The sequence below is a fragment of the Hyperolius riggenbachi genome, chromosome 6 (assembly GCF_040937935.1).
Source record: "Hyperolius riggenbachi isolate aHypRig1 chromosome 6, aHypRig1.pri, whole genome shotgun sequence".
In the NCBI taxonomy this organism is placed as follows: Eukaryota; Metazoa; Chordata; class Amphibia; order Anura; family Hyperoliidae; genus Hyperolius; species Hyperolius riggenbachi.
In genome coordinates, this window is record NC_090651.1 from 374,479,906 (window position 1) to 374,496,630 (window position 16,725).

Sequence of the window (16,725 nt, forward strand, 5' to 3'; positions counted from 1 at the left end):
TTATGAACTCCCACTAAACAGGAGTCACATATGAATTGAAGTAAATACGGTGGTGGAGCTGGGGTCTTACAGTAGATGTGGTACTACTGGAAATAAGCAAGTTCTGGGGGCAAGCTTGGTGCACAGCTGAGCAGGAACATTGAAATAAACAATATGGAGACACTGGTCAGAGGGTTAGGAACGATTTGAATGTGAAAGGAGGTGAGGAGGGTGAAGGGACACTAGTGGGACACCACCGACTATGACTAATATGTGTCATGAAGCAGATAGGTGCAGGTGATGGGCTATTAAGAGTGAGTGATATAGGAGTATAGGGAGTGATTATAGGGTACTACCAAAAACAGTGATGTATAGGTAGGGAATGATGTATGAAGTTAAGCAGATGGGATGATGGGGTAGAACTAAGAAGGAGTGATATATTCAGTGAAGGACTTGAGGTGGTGGTGGTAGTGATGGCGGTGGTGGTGGTAGTGATGGCGGTGGTGGTGGTAGTAGTAGTGATGGCGGTGGTGGTGGTAGTGATGGCGGTGGTGGTGGTAGTAGTAGTGATGGTGGTGGTGGTGGTAGTGATAGCGGTGGTGGTGGTAGTAGTAGTGATGGCGGTGGTGGTGGAAGTGATGGCGGTGGTGGTGGTAGTGATGGCGGTGGTGGTGGTAGTAGTAGTGATGGCGGTGGTGGTGGTAGTAGTGATGGCGGTGGTGGCAGTGGTAGTAGTGATAGTGGTGGTGGAGTCAGTGGTTGTGGTAGTAGTAATGGCGGTAGTGGTAGTAGTGAGGGCGGTGGTGGGAATGATGTATGAAGTTAAACAGATGGGATGATGGGGTACAACTAAGAAGGAGTGATGTATTCAGTGAAGGACTTGAGGTGGTGGTGGTAGTGAAGGCGGTGGTAGTAGTGATGGCAGTGGTAGTAGTGATGGTGGTGGTGGAGGCAGTGATGGTGGTAGTAGTAATGGCCGTAGTGGTAGTAGTGAGGGCAGTGGTGGTGGTAGTGATGGTAGTGGTAGTAGTGATGGCGGTGGTAGTAGTGATGGCGGTGGTGGTGGCAGTGGTAGTAGTGATGGTGGTGGCAGTGGTAGTAGTGATGGCGGTAGTGGTAGTAGTGAGGGCGGTGGTGGCGGTAGTGATGGCAGCGGTGGTGATAGTGATGGTAGTGGTAGTAGTGATGGTGGTGGTGGTAGTGAAGGCGGAGGTAGTAGTGATGGCAGTGGTAGTAGTGATGGTGGTGGTGGAGGCAGTGATGGTGGTAGTAGTAATGGCGGTAGTGGTAGTAGTGAGGGCGGTGGTGGCGGTAGTGGTGGTGGTAGTGATGGTAGTGGTAGTAGTGATGGCGGTGGTGGTGGTAGTAGTGATGGCGGTGGTGGTGGCAGTGGTAGTAGTGATGGTGGTGGCAGTGGTAGTGGTAGTAGTGAGGGCGGTGGTGGCGGTAGTGATGGCAGCGGTGGTGGTAGTGATGGTAGTGATGGTGGTGGTAGTAGTGATGGCGGTGGTGGTGCTGGTGGTGGGTTCACAGAGAACCAGTGGAAAGAATTTACGTATAAGTTGAAGAAGTGAGGAAGGGAAGAGTGACATTGTGATTCTCATTATCAGCGCTAGGAATTGTGATTTTTGGCAATTTCCATGGTGAAGTGGCCCTTAGAGTCACTGAAGAAAGTGTGATTGGGTGGAATTTTTATCTACAAACTGCTATGCAAATTTGCTGGATTGGTCTTTTTTTAGCCAACAATTAGGTGCACTTATAGATACACAAATCAATGCTAATACATTTTGTTTCTTGTATTTTTTTATATTTTCCATCTTCTGGATTCGTGCTAAGAGGAAGTTTGGCTATTTTTGGCTAGAGTTGAACTTAGTGTTGGTCTGTTTCGTCACTTTCACCCTGAGACCTTTCTGACAGAGCAGGAGAGATGTGAGGAATCCCGCTAAACAGTGGCGTAGCTAAGGAGCTGTGGGCCCCGATGCAAGTTTTACAATGGGCCCCCCATGCACTCTATACATAGCAATTGAAACGGCGCACTAAAAGCTGCCAATGGCAACTACAATGTCAGAGGTGCAAGAAGGGGATGGGGAATAGTTTGTTAATGATTACCACTATTCAAAGTATACATATAAATGATTATTATGAGCACAAGACCAATATAGAGCTAATACTGTAGTTGAGGGAGGGCCATTCGGGGCCCCTCTGGCCCAAGGGCCCCGATGCGGTCGCTACCGCTGCACCCCCTATTGCTACGCCCCTGCCGCTAAAGACACAGAGCTCCAGAAAACACACATACATAGAAAGTACAGGAGGTTACTGGGGTAACATGGGGGGCAGAAACTGGCAAGCGGAGCGGGAGACACCTGGAGAATGATGCAGATAGGTTGGAATGGAAGAGTATGACGTAAAGTCATGCACTGTAAAAGTGTTTACAACAAGTCTTGCACCTTGGACATACCAATGGTAGATCATCATATAAAATAACAGCTGGGAGCATCAGACTTGGAGAAGGACATAGGAATACTGGTTGATAACAAGTTAGATAATCTTACACAATGCCAAGCAGCGGCAGCTAAAGCAAATACAATTCTGGGATGCATAAAAAGGGAAATAATATCTCGAAATGCTAGTCTACTACTACTCCCTCTGTATAAATCAGTTGGGAGGCCACATCTGGAGTATGGACAGGGGAGGACTGGCCAGGGGGGAAAGGGGGAGATTTCCCCCCAGGCTGCCTCTCATTTAATGGTTTAGGGCTGGTACAGTGCTTGCTGCATTCAGGTTTTTGTATAAGGCAATGTGAAACATTAGGCTGGCTTAGAAACATAAAGGTGCAATTACGGAGCAATTAGAGGATGGGTAAGCTGGTAAATGTACACAACAAGATGCAGAGCAGAGGCTTGCCTGCAGGGTCCATAGAAAAAAAAAACCCTGTCTGCTTTCACACCGTTATAGCTCATGTCCCTCTTCTGAAGGGACAGTACCTCAATGGACATAAGTGTGTGTGTGTGTGGGGGGGGGGTCTTGGGGAATTAAGGTGGCCATACATCTGTTGTCTCGGCGATCAACCAACCGTTTTGATAATTACTATCAGATTGGGTGAAAATCGGTGCCGCCACAAGCATGCCCAATTGACGATTTGACTGATTTTGGGCGGAAATTGGTTGAATCTGAGATGCTGGGAAATCTCAGGCCGATGTGGTTGATTTGGTGTGCAGCGGTAACGACGTGCGATAATCCCGAACAACGGACACAACGGAAACCGCTTGCTGTCATCCCTTCAAATGTATTATGTGACCCCCGGTGCCTGTGTAGTTGTACTTTACCTGTCACACTGCCCTGGAAGTGTCCTTGCTGTATTTCCACATGGGTGCCCCACGTGACTACCAGCATGTAGCATGTGGGGTACGTATCTGACGTCATTTGTGCTGGGGCTGCCATGGAAACGGGCCTCTACTTTGTGTTTTCCCCCCAGGCTGAAAGGTCCCAGTCCTCCCCTGAGTATGGAATACAGTTATGGGCGGCACACACTATAGACAGGACAATGACCTTTCGGAAAGGGTACAAAGACGTGGAAACTAAATTAATCAAAGGGATGAAAGATCTCACTTATCAAGAAAGGTTGGACAAACTGGGCTTATTTAGGTTGGAAAAAAAGCAACTGACAGGTGACCTGATTAGCATGTATAAGTACATCAGAGGGCAATACAAAAGCTTGGCAGACGAGGTTTTTGTAGGGTTGTGCAACAGACAAGAGGACATGATTTGTGTGTGGAGGAAAAAAAGTTTTTGCCATCTACTGTATTAGAAAGGGGTCCTTCACAGTGAGAGTGGTTGAAACCTGGAACATCTTACCTCAGGAAGTAGTTATGGCAAACTCTATATCTGCATTTATTTAGGGATTTATCTGACTGCCATCTGGAGTCAGGAATTTTTTTTTCCCTTTTAAAGAGAGTCTGAGGCGTTTTATATTTCCTTTTTATTCAGCAGCCAGCTTCAGCGTTAAAATCCAAACTGATTTGCCGCATCCCCATGGCAGAACAAGGTATTTATCCCGGGGCAAAATTCCAAGACTTTCCAAGTCGCAAATTTTGCTGCTCGGGGGAGGTAGAGCTTTGTGCAGTAGCTCTGCCTCTTATCCAGTCAATCTCCGCCGATCTCTGCCTCTCCCCGCCCCTCTCAGTGAAAGAAGACTGAGAGGGGCGGGGAGAGGCAGAGAGGGGCGGAGATTGACTGAAGAAGAGGCAGAGCTACTGCGCACAGCTCTGCCTCTTCCAGAAAGCCTCTTCCACGATTACAGAATTTTGTTCTGGGATTTCAGGACCTTGTTCTGCCGTGGGGTTGCATCAAATCAGTTTGGATTTTAATGCTGAAGCTGGCTGCTGAATAAAAAGAGGTAATGTAAAACACTTCAGATTCTCTTTAAGGCTTGTATGGTTGGAAAGTGCAATGGTTAAGGGCTCTGCCTCTGACACAGGAGACCAGGGTTCAAATCTTGGCTCTGCCTGTTCAGTAAGCCAGCACCTATTCAGTAGGGAGACCTTAGGCAAGTCTTCCTGCTACTGCCTATAGAGCGCGCCCTAGTGGCTTCAGCTCTGGCGCTTTGAGTCCGCCAGGAGAAAAGCGCAATATAAATGTTATTTGTCTTGTCTGGCTGATATTGTGGTGAAACCCCTCCCACAAATGATGTCAGCACTAGAGATGGCCCGAACGGTTCCCGGCGAACTTTCGGTGGTTCGCGTTCACCATGTAAGGCGAACTTTTCCGGAAGTTCGGTTCGCCCCCATAGTGCACCATTAGGGTCAACTTTGACACTCTACATCACAGTCAGCAGGCACATTGTAGCCAATCATGCTACACTCCCTTCTGGAGCCACTCCCCCCTTATAATAGGCAGATACAGACGGCCATTACACTCACTCGTGTGCCTGCATTAATTAGAGAAGGGACAGCTGCTGCAGACTCTTATAAGGAAAGATTAGTTAGGCTCTTGTAGGCTTGTTAGCTTGCTCCTTGCTGATTCTTATTGCTAAAAAAGCACCCTACAACAGCTCTTTTTAGAGCTAATCTTGTTCTTGTGATCTATTTTTTTTCTGTGTGTCCCACTGACACTTGTGTTGCATAGACAGCCTTGCTAATTCATACTGTGTGTGCCACTGCCAGGCCCAGCACATTCAGTGACTACCTGTGTGTATGACAGCCAGGGAGCTGCACATTGTAATACTCATTACTGCATATACCTACCTGTTGTGTTCAGTGCGCCCACCTCATCACTGCATATACTTACCTGTTGTGTTCAGTGAACTCACCTCATCACTGCATATACCTACCTGTTGTGTTCAGTGAACCCACCTCATCATTGCATATACCTACCTGTTGTGTTCATTGCACCCACCTCATCACTGCATATACCTACCTGTTGTGTTCATTGCACCCACCTCATCACTGCATATACCTACCTGTTGTGTTCAGTGAACTCACCTCATCACTGCATATACCTACCTGTTGTGTTCAGTGAACTCACCTCATCACTGCATATACCTACCTGTTGTGTTCAGTGAACCCACCTCATCACTACATATACCTACCTGTTGTGTTCAGTGAACCCACCTCATCACTGCATATACCTACCTGTTGTGTTCAGTGCACCCACCTCATCACTGCATATACCTACCTGTTGTGTTCAGTGAACCCACCTCATCACTGCATATACCTACCTGTTGTGTTCAGTGCACCCACCTCATCACTGCATATACCTACCTGTTGGGTTCAGTGAACCCACCTCATCACTGCATATACCTACCTGTTGTGTTGAGTGCACCCATATGGGCTTAAAAACCGCCACGGCCTGCACTCTCGCCATGGTGCGCACCAGCCCAGCACGGCCGTCACTACGCAAACAGCTGTTTGCAGTGCGTTACACAGTGAATTACACTCCCTGGTTGATGTATACACATGCAAGATGTTTTAAAGCACTTTAGGCCTGCAATTTAGCATTCAATGTGATTTCTGCTCTTAAAACACTGCTTTGCGTCAAATCCAGATTTTCCCCCGGGACTTTTGGCATGTATCCCACTCCGCCATGCCCCCCTCCAGGTGTAAAACCCCTGAAACATGTTTTTCCATCACTTTTGTGGTCAGCATAATTTTTTCGCCTCCCCATTGAAGTCTATTGTGGTTCGTGAAAGTTCGCGCGAACCGAACCTTTCGCGGAAGTTTGCGAACCGAAAACTCGGGCCACCTCTAGTCAGCGCTAGGGATGCTCGGAAAATTCCGTGGAATTATGAATTCCGTGATTCCGGCCGGAATTAGGTTAATTCCGATTCCGGTAGTCAAATCGGAATTCCTCCTCCTCTTCCTCCTCCTCCTCCGTTCAAATCCCAGCTATGGTATATAAGCTGTTTTGAAAATCTGCAATTCCCTACTGCATGATATGGATGGATGGAGAGAGAGAGAGAGAGAGAGAGAGAGATTTTAAAATTTTTCCGACGGAATTCCGTATAAGTCGGAATTCCGCGGAACTGCCCCGGTATACCGTCGGAATAGAACGGTAACGGAATTTCTATATGATGGAATGCGGAATTGTGCCGGAAACGGAAATCGGCTATTCCGACCATGCGCCTCACAGCACTGAGGTACTGACATCACACTGTAGGAGCCTTGATGGATTGTGGGAAATAACAGCTGTTTCCAACTGCCAAAAAAGCAAGCAGCATCTCCTTCCAGTGACATCACCTGCCAGTGACATCACCTGCCAGAAATAAAAATGGCACCATGTGATAAATGTCGTAATGTAAATCAGGGCGAGGAAAGATTTTAAAGTGGGCAAACACTGACATAATTATTGTAAAAATTAAGCACTTTTTTATTACATTATTTTCACTGGAGATCCTCTTTAAGTTCACTATTAGGTTGTGTTAGATTAAATCGTAGAGAAATATCAGTATATTACCAATATTTTACTATGGTAATTAATTTTAAAACGTAGAATATCGGAAAATTTTACCAATATTCTACTAGCCGAAATTGGGCCGCCAAATTTCCTTGCACTCCTTTTTCATGCATGCGTGGATACAGACACAGGTTTGACTAGTGATGTGGATAACATTGTGAGCAGAGAGTGACACACAGAGATGGGGAAAGTGATGATGGGGATTCTGGGTACCACTGAACAGAGTGATACACAGAGATGTGGGGAACTGTGGTTACCCACAATGCACCACTACTGAATATGCAAATGATCTCTTTATGTCCCTGAAGGCAGGCTTACATTCAGAACCGCTGGTGTATAGCCAGCCTAGAGCTTACATATTTTACAGAGCCACATCAACCCAACATGCAGACCGCCCGTTTCAGACTTTTTGGCAAACTACATTGAGCATCGAGCAGCACGGTGGCATAGAGGTTTGCGCTCTTGCTGGCAGCGCTGGGTCCCTGGTTCAAATCCCAGCCAAGTCAACATCTGCAAGGAGTTTGTATGTGTTCTCCCCATGTCTGCGTGGGTTTCCTCCAGGCACTCTTACATCCCAAAAATATACACACAGGGTATTTGGCTTCCCCCTAAATTGGCCCTAGAGTCTAGGGCCAATTTAGGGGGAAGCCAAATAACCTGTGTGTATCTAGGGCCTAGACTATGATACATACACTACATACACTACACAATACATACATAGACCTATGACTATAGTAAAAACTAGATTGTGAGCCCCTCTGACTCGGGACAGTTAGTGACAAGACAACATATACTCTGTACAGCGCTACGTAATATGTCAGCGCTATATAAATACTTAAAGAGAACCTGTACTGAGTAAAATTATTTAAAATAAACACATGAGGTAACTTCAAATGAACATGACATAGTTACCTTGCCATCAGTTACTCTCAGAAGCTCACCATTTGCTTCTGACAATAATCCCTTCCAGTTCTGACAACATTTTGAGCCTGATTCACAAAGCGGTGCTAACAGTTAGCACCCTGGTGAAAAGCCCTTTATCATGCCTAAACTCAGTTTAGGCATGATAAGTTTAGGTGTGATAAGTTTAGGTGTGATAAGTTTAGGCATGATAAGTTTAGGTGTGATAAGTTTAGGCATGATAAGTTTAAGCGCCAACTGCGTTAGCACCGCAGTGCACAGCTGATCAAAAGTTTTACGCTAGCAAAGACTGGTGCACTTCGTATAAAGATTAATGGCGCTGCTTTGCGTGCGGGACTTTGCAAGCGATCTAAACTTATCTAAACTTAGCATGCCTAAACTTATCACACCTAAACTTATCATGCCTAAACTTATCATGCCTAAACTGGCTTTTCACCAGCGTGGTGCAATGGTTATCATGCCTAAAGTCTCTAACTGGGTTAGCACCGCTTTGTGAATCGAGCCCTTTGTCAGAACTGAAATATTTCAGTTGCTGTCAGTTACATATCGGTTGCTGTCAGTTACAGCTGAGAGGAGAACTGATGTGTCCATGTTTCCCTATGGCTCAAGTGGGTGATATTACAGTTTAACTGTGTGCTGACCAGAAAGCTGTTATGGGGTAATAGCCATATTCAAAATGGAGGACGGAGAATTCCATTGATCACAGTGGACAAACAGGACACAGGAGAAGAGAAAGAGATTGAGGAGTAGACTACACAGGAGGTAAGTATGACTTGTGTATGGTTATTTTGACTTTTAATTTTCAGTACAGGTTTACTTTAAATAAGTAACTTGAGTGTTGCTTTATATTAGGAGGGCTATTAGAGGTCTCCTTTAGTCCCCTATACCTTCCTAGTGGTATTGGGTCACCATGAGCTACTTGGATATTCTGTAGTACTGGTCCAAGCTCCTATCCCATAGAGCCATATCAATCCCTGCCATGTACCAATGAGGACCAGGGGCGGTTCTTTCATGAGGCAACATAAATTACGTGCTTGAGGGTGGAAAGAGGCGGCTCCCCTCCCAAAATGTCCCCTTCCGCGCACACCCTGTCTCCCCCTCCCTAGATGCACTGCGCCACTTCACTCTTCATCTGTCCATCCAGCGTCCTATATCCATGGCTACAGCAGTGCCTCATGTGACCTGTTATGTGCTGCCGGGTCACATGAGGCGGCGCTGTAGTCAGAGAGGAAGCAGGACTTCATGTGTGGCTGGTAGGGTGGCCACTTGCCGAACCCCAAAAAGGAGGACATCACACCCTGAAAAGGAGGACATTGTACCGAGGACAGTGGCGCACAATAGTCCACATGGTGGAGGGCCGGCCGACCACAAAATGCAATCTTATTGGCAGCAGATTTCCCCACAAAATACAATATTATTGGCAGCAGATTTCCCCACAAAATGCAATCTTATTGGCAGCAGATTTCCCCACAAAATGCAATCTTATTGGCAGCAGATTTCCCCACAAAATGCAATCTTATTGGCAGCAGATTTCCCCACAAAATGCAATCTTATTGGCAGCAGATTTCCCCACAAAATGCAATCTTAATGGCAGCAGATTTCCCCAAAAAATGCAATCTTATTGGCAACAGAATTCCCCATGAGAATTGGCAGCAATCGATTTCCCCACAAATGCAATCTTAATGGCAGGCAGCACAGCAATTCATTCACTCACCTGACTCCTGAGTCTCTGGGTCTGGGTGGAGGAGGGAGAAGGATATAGTCAGTGGCTCTGCCTCTGGAAAAGGATGTCGGCCTGTCGGGTCGGGCGGCGGCGGCGCGGCAGCGGCCCTCACACACTTCTGGGCCTGGCTCTGGCTCAGTACTGGCACTCTGTTGGCTGGCTGCGGCTGCTTAGCTGCCTCTCTCAGAGAGGCTCTCTCTGGGTGGGTGGGCTGTGCTAACCATGGGTGGGCGGCGCTGCGGCACTCACTCAGTCAGGCTGGCTGGTTGCGTAATGGCTGCCTGCGGCTGCGTCGTCGGCTCGGAACGAACTTGCGTGAGGTCAGGTGGGGGCGGGGCTGCCTTTTTCCGCTGCGCGGTAGTGAGCCGGCGACATCTACGTGTGACGTCTAGGGACATCAGTCACGTCACTTTCCTTTGGGGAGCTGCCGGAGATCGGGCCGGGCGGTCCAAAAAGGAGGACATCTGGCCACCAGTCTGGCCTTGCGCCGGACGGAGGACCAGAAGTCCAAAAACCGGACTGTCCGGCCTAAATCCTTACAAATGGCCACCCTAGTGGCTAGTGGTCCCATCACTAATCTGCTCAGAGCGGGTGAGTGATGCAGCGGCGGTGCAGCGCATAGCTAGCATTCTGAGGATCAGATGCTACGGGCCAGCAGGGAGGAGATACTGTCTTGGAGCGAGCAGAGGGAGGTTAGCGTAGTGCCAGTGCCTGCAATGCATAGCCCAATGTGTCTCTCCTCTTTGGTCCAGCTTTGCACACACACATCAAGGGGGAGGGGGGGAGGGCAATTGCATCCCATTAAGTAGCTAGAGTTGCCCCTTAGTATTAGCTAACTAGAGGAACCTCAGTATCAAGTAGCCAGTGGGTCCCCTAACTGAAGGGAGATCTGGTCAGTGGAATGCCAAGACCCAGATAAGTAACCTCTCGTTTACACTCCGCTCGGGACTCTGCATAGGGATGGTGGGAGGGAGGCACTTGGGGGGGAGGGGAGTGACCTTTCCATCATCAGGTGCCTGTAGGCATGGGCCTACAGTGCCTTATGGTAAATCCGGCTCTGAATATATGTATTCTTCGACTGAAAAATGTGTTTAACTGACTCCAAACGTTATTCCCATGCTTTAAATTGATATATTTCTTATTTTCATGTTACTGTGAAGGAAAATGAACCAGGATAGAAAGGACCAGTATGATGTTAATTATAAAACAACATATTTTTCTTATAAAACCTTTATGGAATGTGTGACAAGGGGGCGTGTCGGGGCGTGGTAAGAGGTGTGGGAGGGGCATGGCTTAAATGTCCCTCGTTCTTATCTTAACTTCTTACCGACCGCTCCACACCAATTGGCGCGTACGCAGTGGGAGCCCCAGGACCGCTACACGCCGTTCGGCGTGAACGGCTTCTTATGGGGCTACCAGGAGATCGCGCTCCTCTCCACCTTCAGTTTCCCAGCAGCTCGGAGACTGTTAGACGGCGAAACCACCGTCTATAAACATTGTACAGCGCTGCGAGCTGCAGCAGCGCTGTACTGGGGCACTAGAGAGAGCGATCGGCTCTCATAGGCTGAAGCCTATGACAGCCGATCATGCTGATTGGCTGGCGGGGGGAGGGAGTGGATATAAAATAAATTTTAAAAAGGTGAAATGTATTCAAAAATTAATAAAATAAATATTTATAAAAAACCCCAAACAAGTGGGGAGCGATCAGACCCCACCAACAGAGAGCTCTGTTGGTGGGGAGAGAAGGAGGGGGGGGGGGGTGGACCACTTGTGTGCTGAGTTGTGCGGTCCTGCAGCTAGGCCTTAAAGCTGCAGTAGTTCAATTAGTAAAAAATGGCCTGGTCACTAGAGGGGATTTAACACCCCGGTCCTCAAGTGGTTACAATGTTGGGAGGTATGTTATATAAACAGAAAGACACATGTACACTGTGATGTAGGGCCACACAGGCAATAAGGCTGGATGTACAGTATGGAGGTCACAGGTCAGTGCAGAGGCTGACAAGGTCACAGCCAGGTCTCTGCAGCACCTCCCTGCCTGCAGCAGCCTCCAGCCGCCCCTGAATGCTGCAGTGGTTACAGCACCATGACTGCAGTGCCTGGGAGTAACACAGCCCAGCATCCGGCACACGGTGACCTCAGGCTGGGACAGCAGAGAGATGGAGGCACTACTATCCAATCAGATGTCAGCGTTCATCAGGGGAGATTGCACAGAGCTGAGTAACGATGATGCTTATTGGCTGAGTGGTGTAGAAGAACATTGCTGTGTAGACTGGGCTATGAAAATGTGTGCAGCAAAGCAACGGGAAGAGAATGTATGTGAGATGCGGCACACCTGAGCGCTCTTTCCCTGACTCCACCTTCTTTAAGGTTTAGGGCCCGTTTCCACTTGTGCGTTGCGATTTTGTTGCGGAAAACGCATCATGCAGGTGCGGATTCATTTGCGTTTTCATGCGGATTTTCACGCGAAATTGCTGGCGGTTTGCGCTATGCGATTTTAACCATGTCAATGCCGGTAAGCATTTAAATGGGTTTTTAAGCGAGAACGCATGCAAAAACGCATGGAAAACCGCAAGACAAAGACGCTTTGCGGTTTTCCTATTAAATTACATTAGCGGCGATTCGCGTGCGGGTGTGCGGCATGCGAATTCTGATGAGTCTGGAGTGCAGATTTTTTCTGCACAGCAGACCGCACAGAATTCCTGACAAGTGGAAACAGCCCCATCCACCTGTATTGGTTATGCGAATCTGCATGCAGGAAACGCATGCAGATTCGCTGTAGTGGAAACGGCCCCTAAGAAGCATAAACTCCTAAAGGACTTAGAGCCTAACTGTAAAAACAAAAATATTTTAATTTTTGTTAGTGTAAAAGAGGTTTTGGAATCGCTGTGGGATTTTAATAGCTATCCATATTTCCTGCAAGGAATTTTTTATTTACTTCTTGTTTCCCATGGGCCCTAACTTAAAGGGAACCGGCCGCCTAACCTCCCTTAAGGACCAGGCGTTTTTGCATGGGGGGGCGCAATTGGAGGGTCAGACAGCCGGTTCCTGTTAGGGCTTGCTGGGCTGTGTGTCCCCCCTGCCTCCAGATGTCCCCCCTTTCGCCAGCTGCCTTCACTCACGGCCGGAGCTACCATAGGAAAAAATGGGCAATTGCCCCAGTTGTCCCTCCCCCATCTTAACTGTTGCTCCCCAGGGACTCTGCAGAGTCTGTTAAGTTGGGAAGTGATTGGGGGAGGGTCAACAGCCAGCTCAGGGGCCCAGGAGGGAAGTTTGGCTGCAACAAAGGGCCTCTAATGACGCTTTTTGGTCGGGGGGTGTCTGTTGGGGGGCCGCCAGCCTAATTTTGCCCTAGGGCCCCATTGTTACTTGAACCGGCCCTGCCTTCACTCACCTTCCAGACTCCAGCGATGAGCTGTTGTGGACACCTCCGCTCTCGCTGGCTTCCCCGCTTGTACTGGTGCTAAATTCCAGGTCGTGGCTTGATGACATCATCAAGCCGCGACCCGGCACTTCGCATCAGTACAGCGGGAATGCCGGCTAGAGCGGAGGGGAGCGCCAATCGTCGGGGAACAGCAGGGAGGTAAGTGGATCCTCTTCTTTCCCCCCCACCGCCGCAGCTCTGTAAGTGATTACTACGATCCGCCGGCGATCACAGTGATCACGTGATCAGAAGCCATATGCGATGGCTTCTGATCACTGAGGGGAGATGTCAGCTGTCATATGACAGCTTAATCTCCCCTCTCGGGTGCGTACGTCGCGTAGGGAGTGGAAAAGGCGTAGATCGTACGCTGCATCAGGCTAGAACACCAAGTGCAGCGTAGAATCGAATGTAGGCAGTCCCCAAAAGGTTAAGGTGCATACACACATCCATTTTTGATTGGCCAATGTTACCACTTGCATGTAGTATGAGGGATTTTGAATACTATGAACTGATGTGTAGGTAAGCTCTACTACTACTTTGAAGTAGTAAAATTGGCCAATCAAAATTGGGTGTGTGTACACAGCCTTAAAGTGTACCCGAGGTAGAAACAGGAAGAATCGATACTTACCCAGGGCTTCCTCCAGCCCCATAAACACGTCTGAGTCCCTCGCCGTCCTCCCGCAGCCTGACGTTCACCCGCGACCAGCTCCAGTAACAGGCTCAGTTGGGTCCAGTCTGGGTCTTCTGCGCATGCGAGGACCTCCCCTCCCCTGCGAAGAAGACCTTGATTGATGCGACTGAACCTGTTACCGGGGCTGATTGCGGCTGAACGGCAGACCGCAGGAGTACAGCGAGGGACTCACACATGTTTATGAGACTGGAGGAAGCCCGGGTAAGTATCCATTCTGCTATGTTTACACCCCTGGTTTACTTTAAGGCTGTCAGCCTATGGTGGAGCCCAAATGACCAGGCGAGCCTCGTGCACATTTTACCTGCTATGGTCGTGGGCCCCCAGTTTTTCTGGGTTTCATAGCAGTTGTATTGTGGGCTATGGAGAAAAAGACCCCCCCCCCCCCCTTGTGAGCGAGTTTTCATAAACGGAGGGTTGTCATTGTGGCTGGAGGGAAACAGGAGAAATGGCCAGAGAGACAGACATGAGAAAACAGGAGCTGCGAGACAGGGAGCTGATATTAATTAATACTGCAGTTCATTATGGAAAGGATGATTAAGGCTTGTGTCATAATGAGCTGAACTTTCCCCAGAGAGGAGGATGGGGGGATAATGACACATTTTGGTGACACAAAGTGACAGATTGTGAGGGGAACGATTACAACGCATATATATATATATATATATATAGACATAATACAGTATATCTATCTATCTATCTATCTATCTATCTATCTATCTATCTATCTATATCTATCCATCCTGACTATCTATCTATACTATCTATCTATCTATCTCTATCTATCTATCTATCTATCCATCCTGACTATCTATCTATCTATCTATCTATCTATCTATCTATCTATCTATCTAACTATCTAACTATCTATCTATCCATATCTATCCATCCTGACTATCTATCCATCCTGACTATCTATCTATCTATCTATCTATCTATCTATCTATCTATCTATCTATCTCTCTCTCTCTCTCTCTCTCTCTCTCTCTCTCTCTCTCTCTCTCTCTCTCTCTCTCTCTCTCTCTCTGTCTCTCTCTCTCTCTCTCTCTCTCTGTCTCTCTCTCTCTAGCTATCTATCTATCTATCTAATCATATATATCCATCCTGATATAGTGAGCTGAGCTACAAGCTTCAGTGAAATATAATTGTGCAAAATTTAGTTTGAATTTTGTGACTTCAATGACCCTTCTTGAATCTTCTTGTTTAGTTAACAGAATATTTGGGGCTTTATAAATACATATTATAATACATACAAACAATTTTTTAGGACATTAGACTATGACTATGGTAGGATTAGACTGTGAGCTCCTCTGAGGACAGTCAGTGACACGACTATGTACTCTGTAATGTGCTGCAGGAGATGTCAGTGCTATATAAAGACATAATAATAATAATAATAATAACATGGTAGGACATTACACTATGACTATGGTAGGATTAGAGTGTGAGCTCCTCTGAGGACAGTCAGTGACACGACTATGTACTCTGTAATGTGCTGCAGGAGATGTCAGTGCTATATAAATACATAATAATAATAATAATAATAATATGGTAGGACATTAGACTATGACTATGGTAGGATTAGAGTGTGAGCTCCTCTGAGGACAGTTAGTGACATGACTATGTACTCTGTAAAGTGCTGCAGAAGATGTCAGTGCTATATAAATACATAATAATAATAATGTGGTAGGACATTAGACTATCACTATGGTAGGATTAAACTGTGAGCTCCTCTGAGGACAGTCAGTGACATGACTATGTACTCTGTAATGTGCTGCAGAAGATGTCAGTGCTATATAAATACTTAATAATAATAATATGGTAGGACATTAGACTATGACTATGGTAGAATTAGACTGTGAGCTCCTCTGAGGATAGTCAGTGACATGACTATGTACGCTGTAAAGTGCTGCAGAAGATGTCAGTGCTATATAAATACATAATAATATGGTAGGACATTAGACTATGACTATGGTAGGATTAGAGTGTGAGCTCCTCTGAGGACAGTCAGTGACATGACTATGTACTCTGTAAAGTGCTGCAGAAGATGTCAGTGCTAAATAAATACATAATAATAATATGATAGGACATTAGACTATGACTATGGTAGGATTAGATTATGAGCTCCTCTGAGGACAGTGACATGACTATGTACTCTGTAATGTGCTGCAGAAGATGTCAGTGCTATATAAATACATAATAATAATATGGTAGGACATTACACTATGACTATGGTAGGATTACAGTGTGAGCTCCTCTGAGGACAGTCAGTGACATGACTATGTACTCTGTAAAGTGCTGCAGAAGATGTCAGTGCTATAGAAATACATAATAATAATAATACGGTTGGACATTAAACTATGACTATGGTAGGATTAGATTGTAAGCTCCTCTGAGGACAGTGAGTGACATGACTATGTACTCTGTAAAGTGCTGCAGGTGATGTCAGTGCTAAATAAATACATAATAATAATATGATAGGACATTAGACTATGACTATGGTAGGATTAGATTATGAGCTCCTCTGAGGACAGTGACATGACTATGCACTCTGTAAAGTGCTGCAGAAGATGTCAGTGCTATAGAAATACATAATAATAATAATAATAATAATAATAATAATAATAATAATAATAATAATAATAATAATAAAAATAATAATAATACGGTTGGACATTAGACTATAACTATGTTAGGATTAGATTGTGAGCTCCTCTGAGGACAGTCAGTGACATGACTATGTACTCTGTAAAGTGCTGCAGAAGATGTCAGTGCTATAGAAATACATAATAATAGTATGGTAGGACATTAGACTATGACTATGGTAGGATTAGATTGTAAGCTCCTCTGAGGACAGTCAGTGACATGACTATGTACTCTGTAAAGTGCTGCAGAAGATGTCAGTGCTATATAAATACATAATAATATAGTAGGACATTAGACTATGACTATGGTAGGATTAGAGTGTGAGCTCTTCTGAGGACAGTCAGTGACATGACTATGTACTCTGTAAAGTGCTGCAGAAGATGTCAGTGCTATATA

General features: G+C 46.5%; 1 protein-coding gene across 1 annotated transcript; it reads right to left on the reverse strand.

Moving 5' to 3' along the window:
- Window positions 1–731: 731 nt before the first annotated feature.
- Window positions 732–13,063, reverse strand: LOC137522288 (uncharacterized). Its single transcript, XM_068242317.1, has 2 exons — window positions 12,966–13,063; window positions 732–1,494 (listed from the first exon to the last, which is right to left on the reverse strand). The coding sequence occupies exons 1-2, from the start codon at window positions 13,061–13,063 to the stop codon at window positions 732–734; spliced, it is 861 nt and encodes a 286-aa protein (XP_068098418.1).
- Between the last annotated feature and the right edge of the window lie 3,662 nt (window positions 13,064–16,725).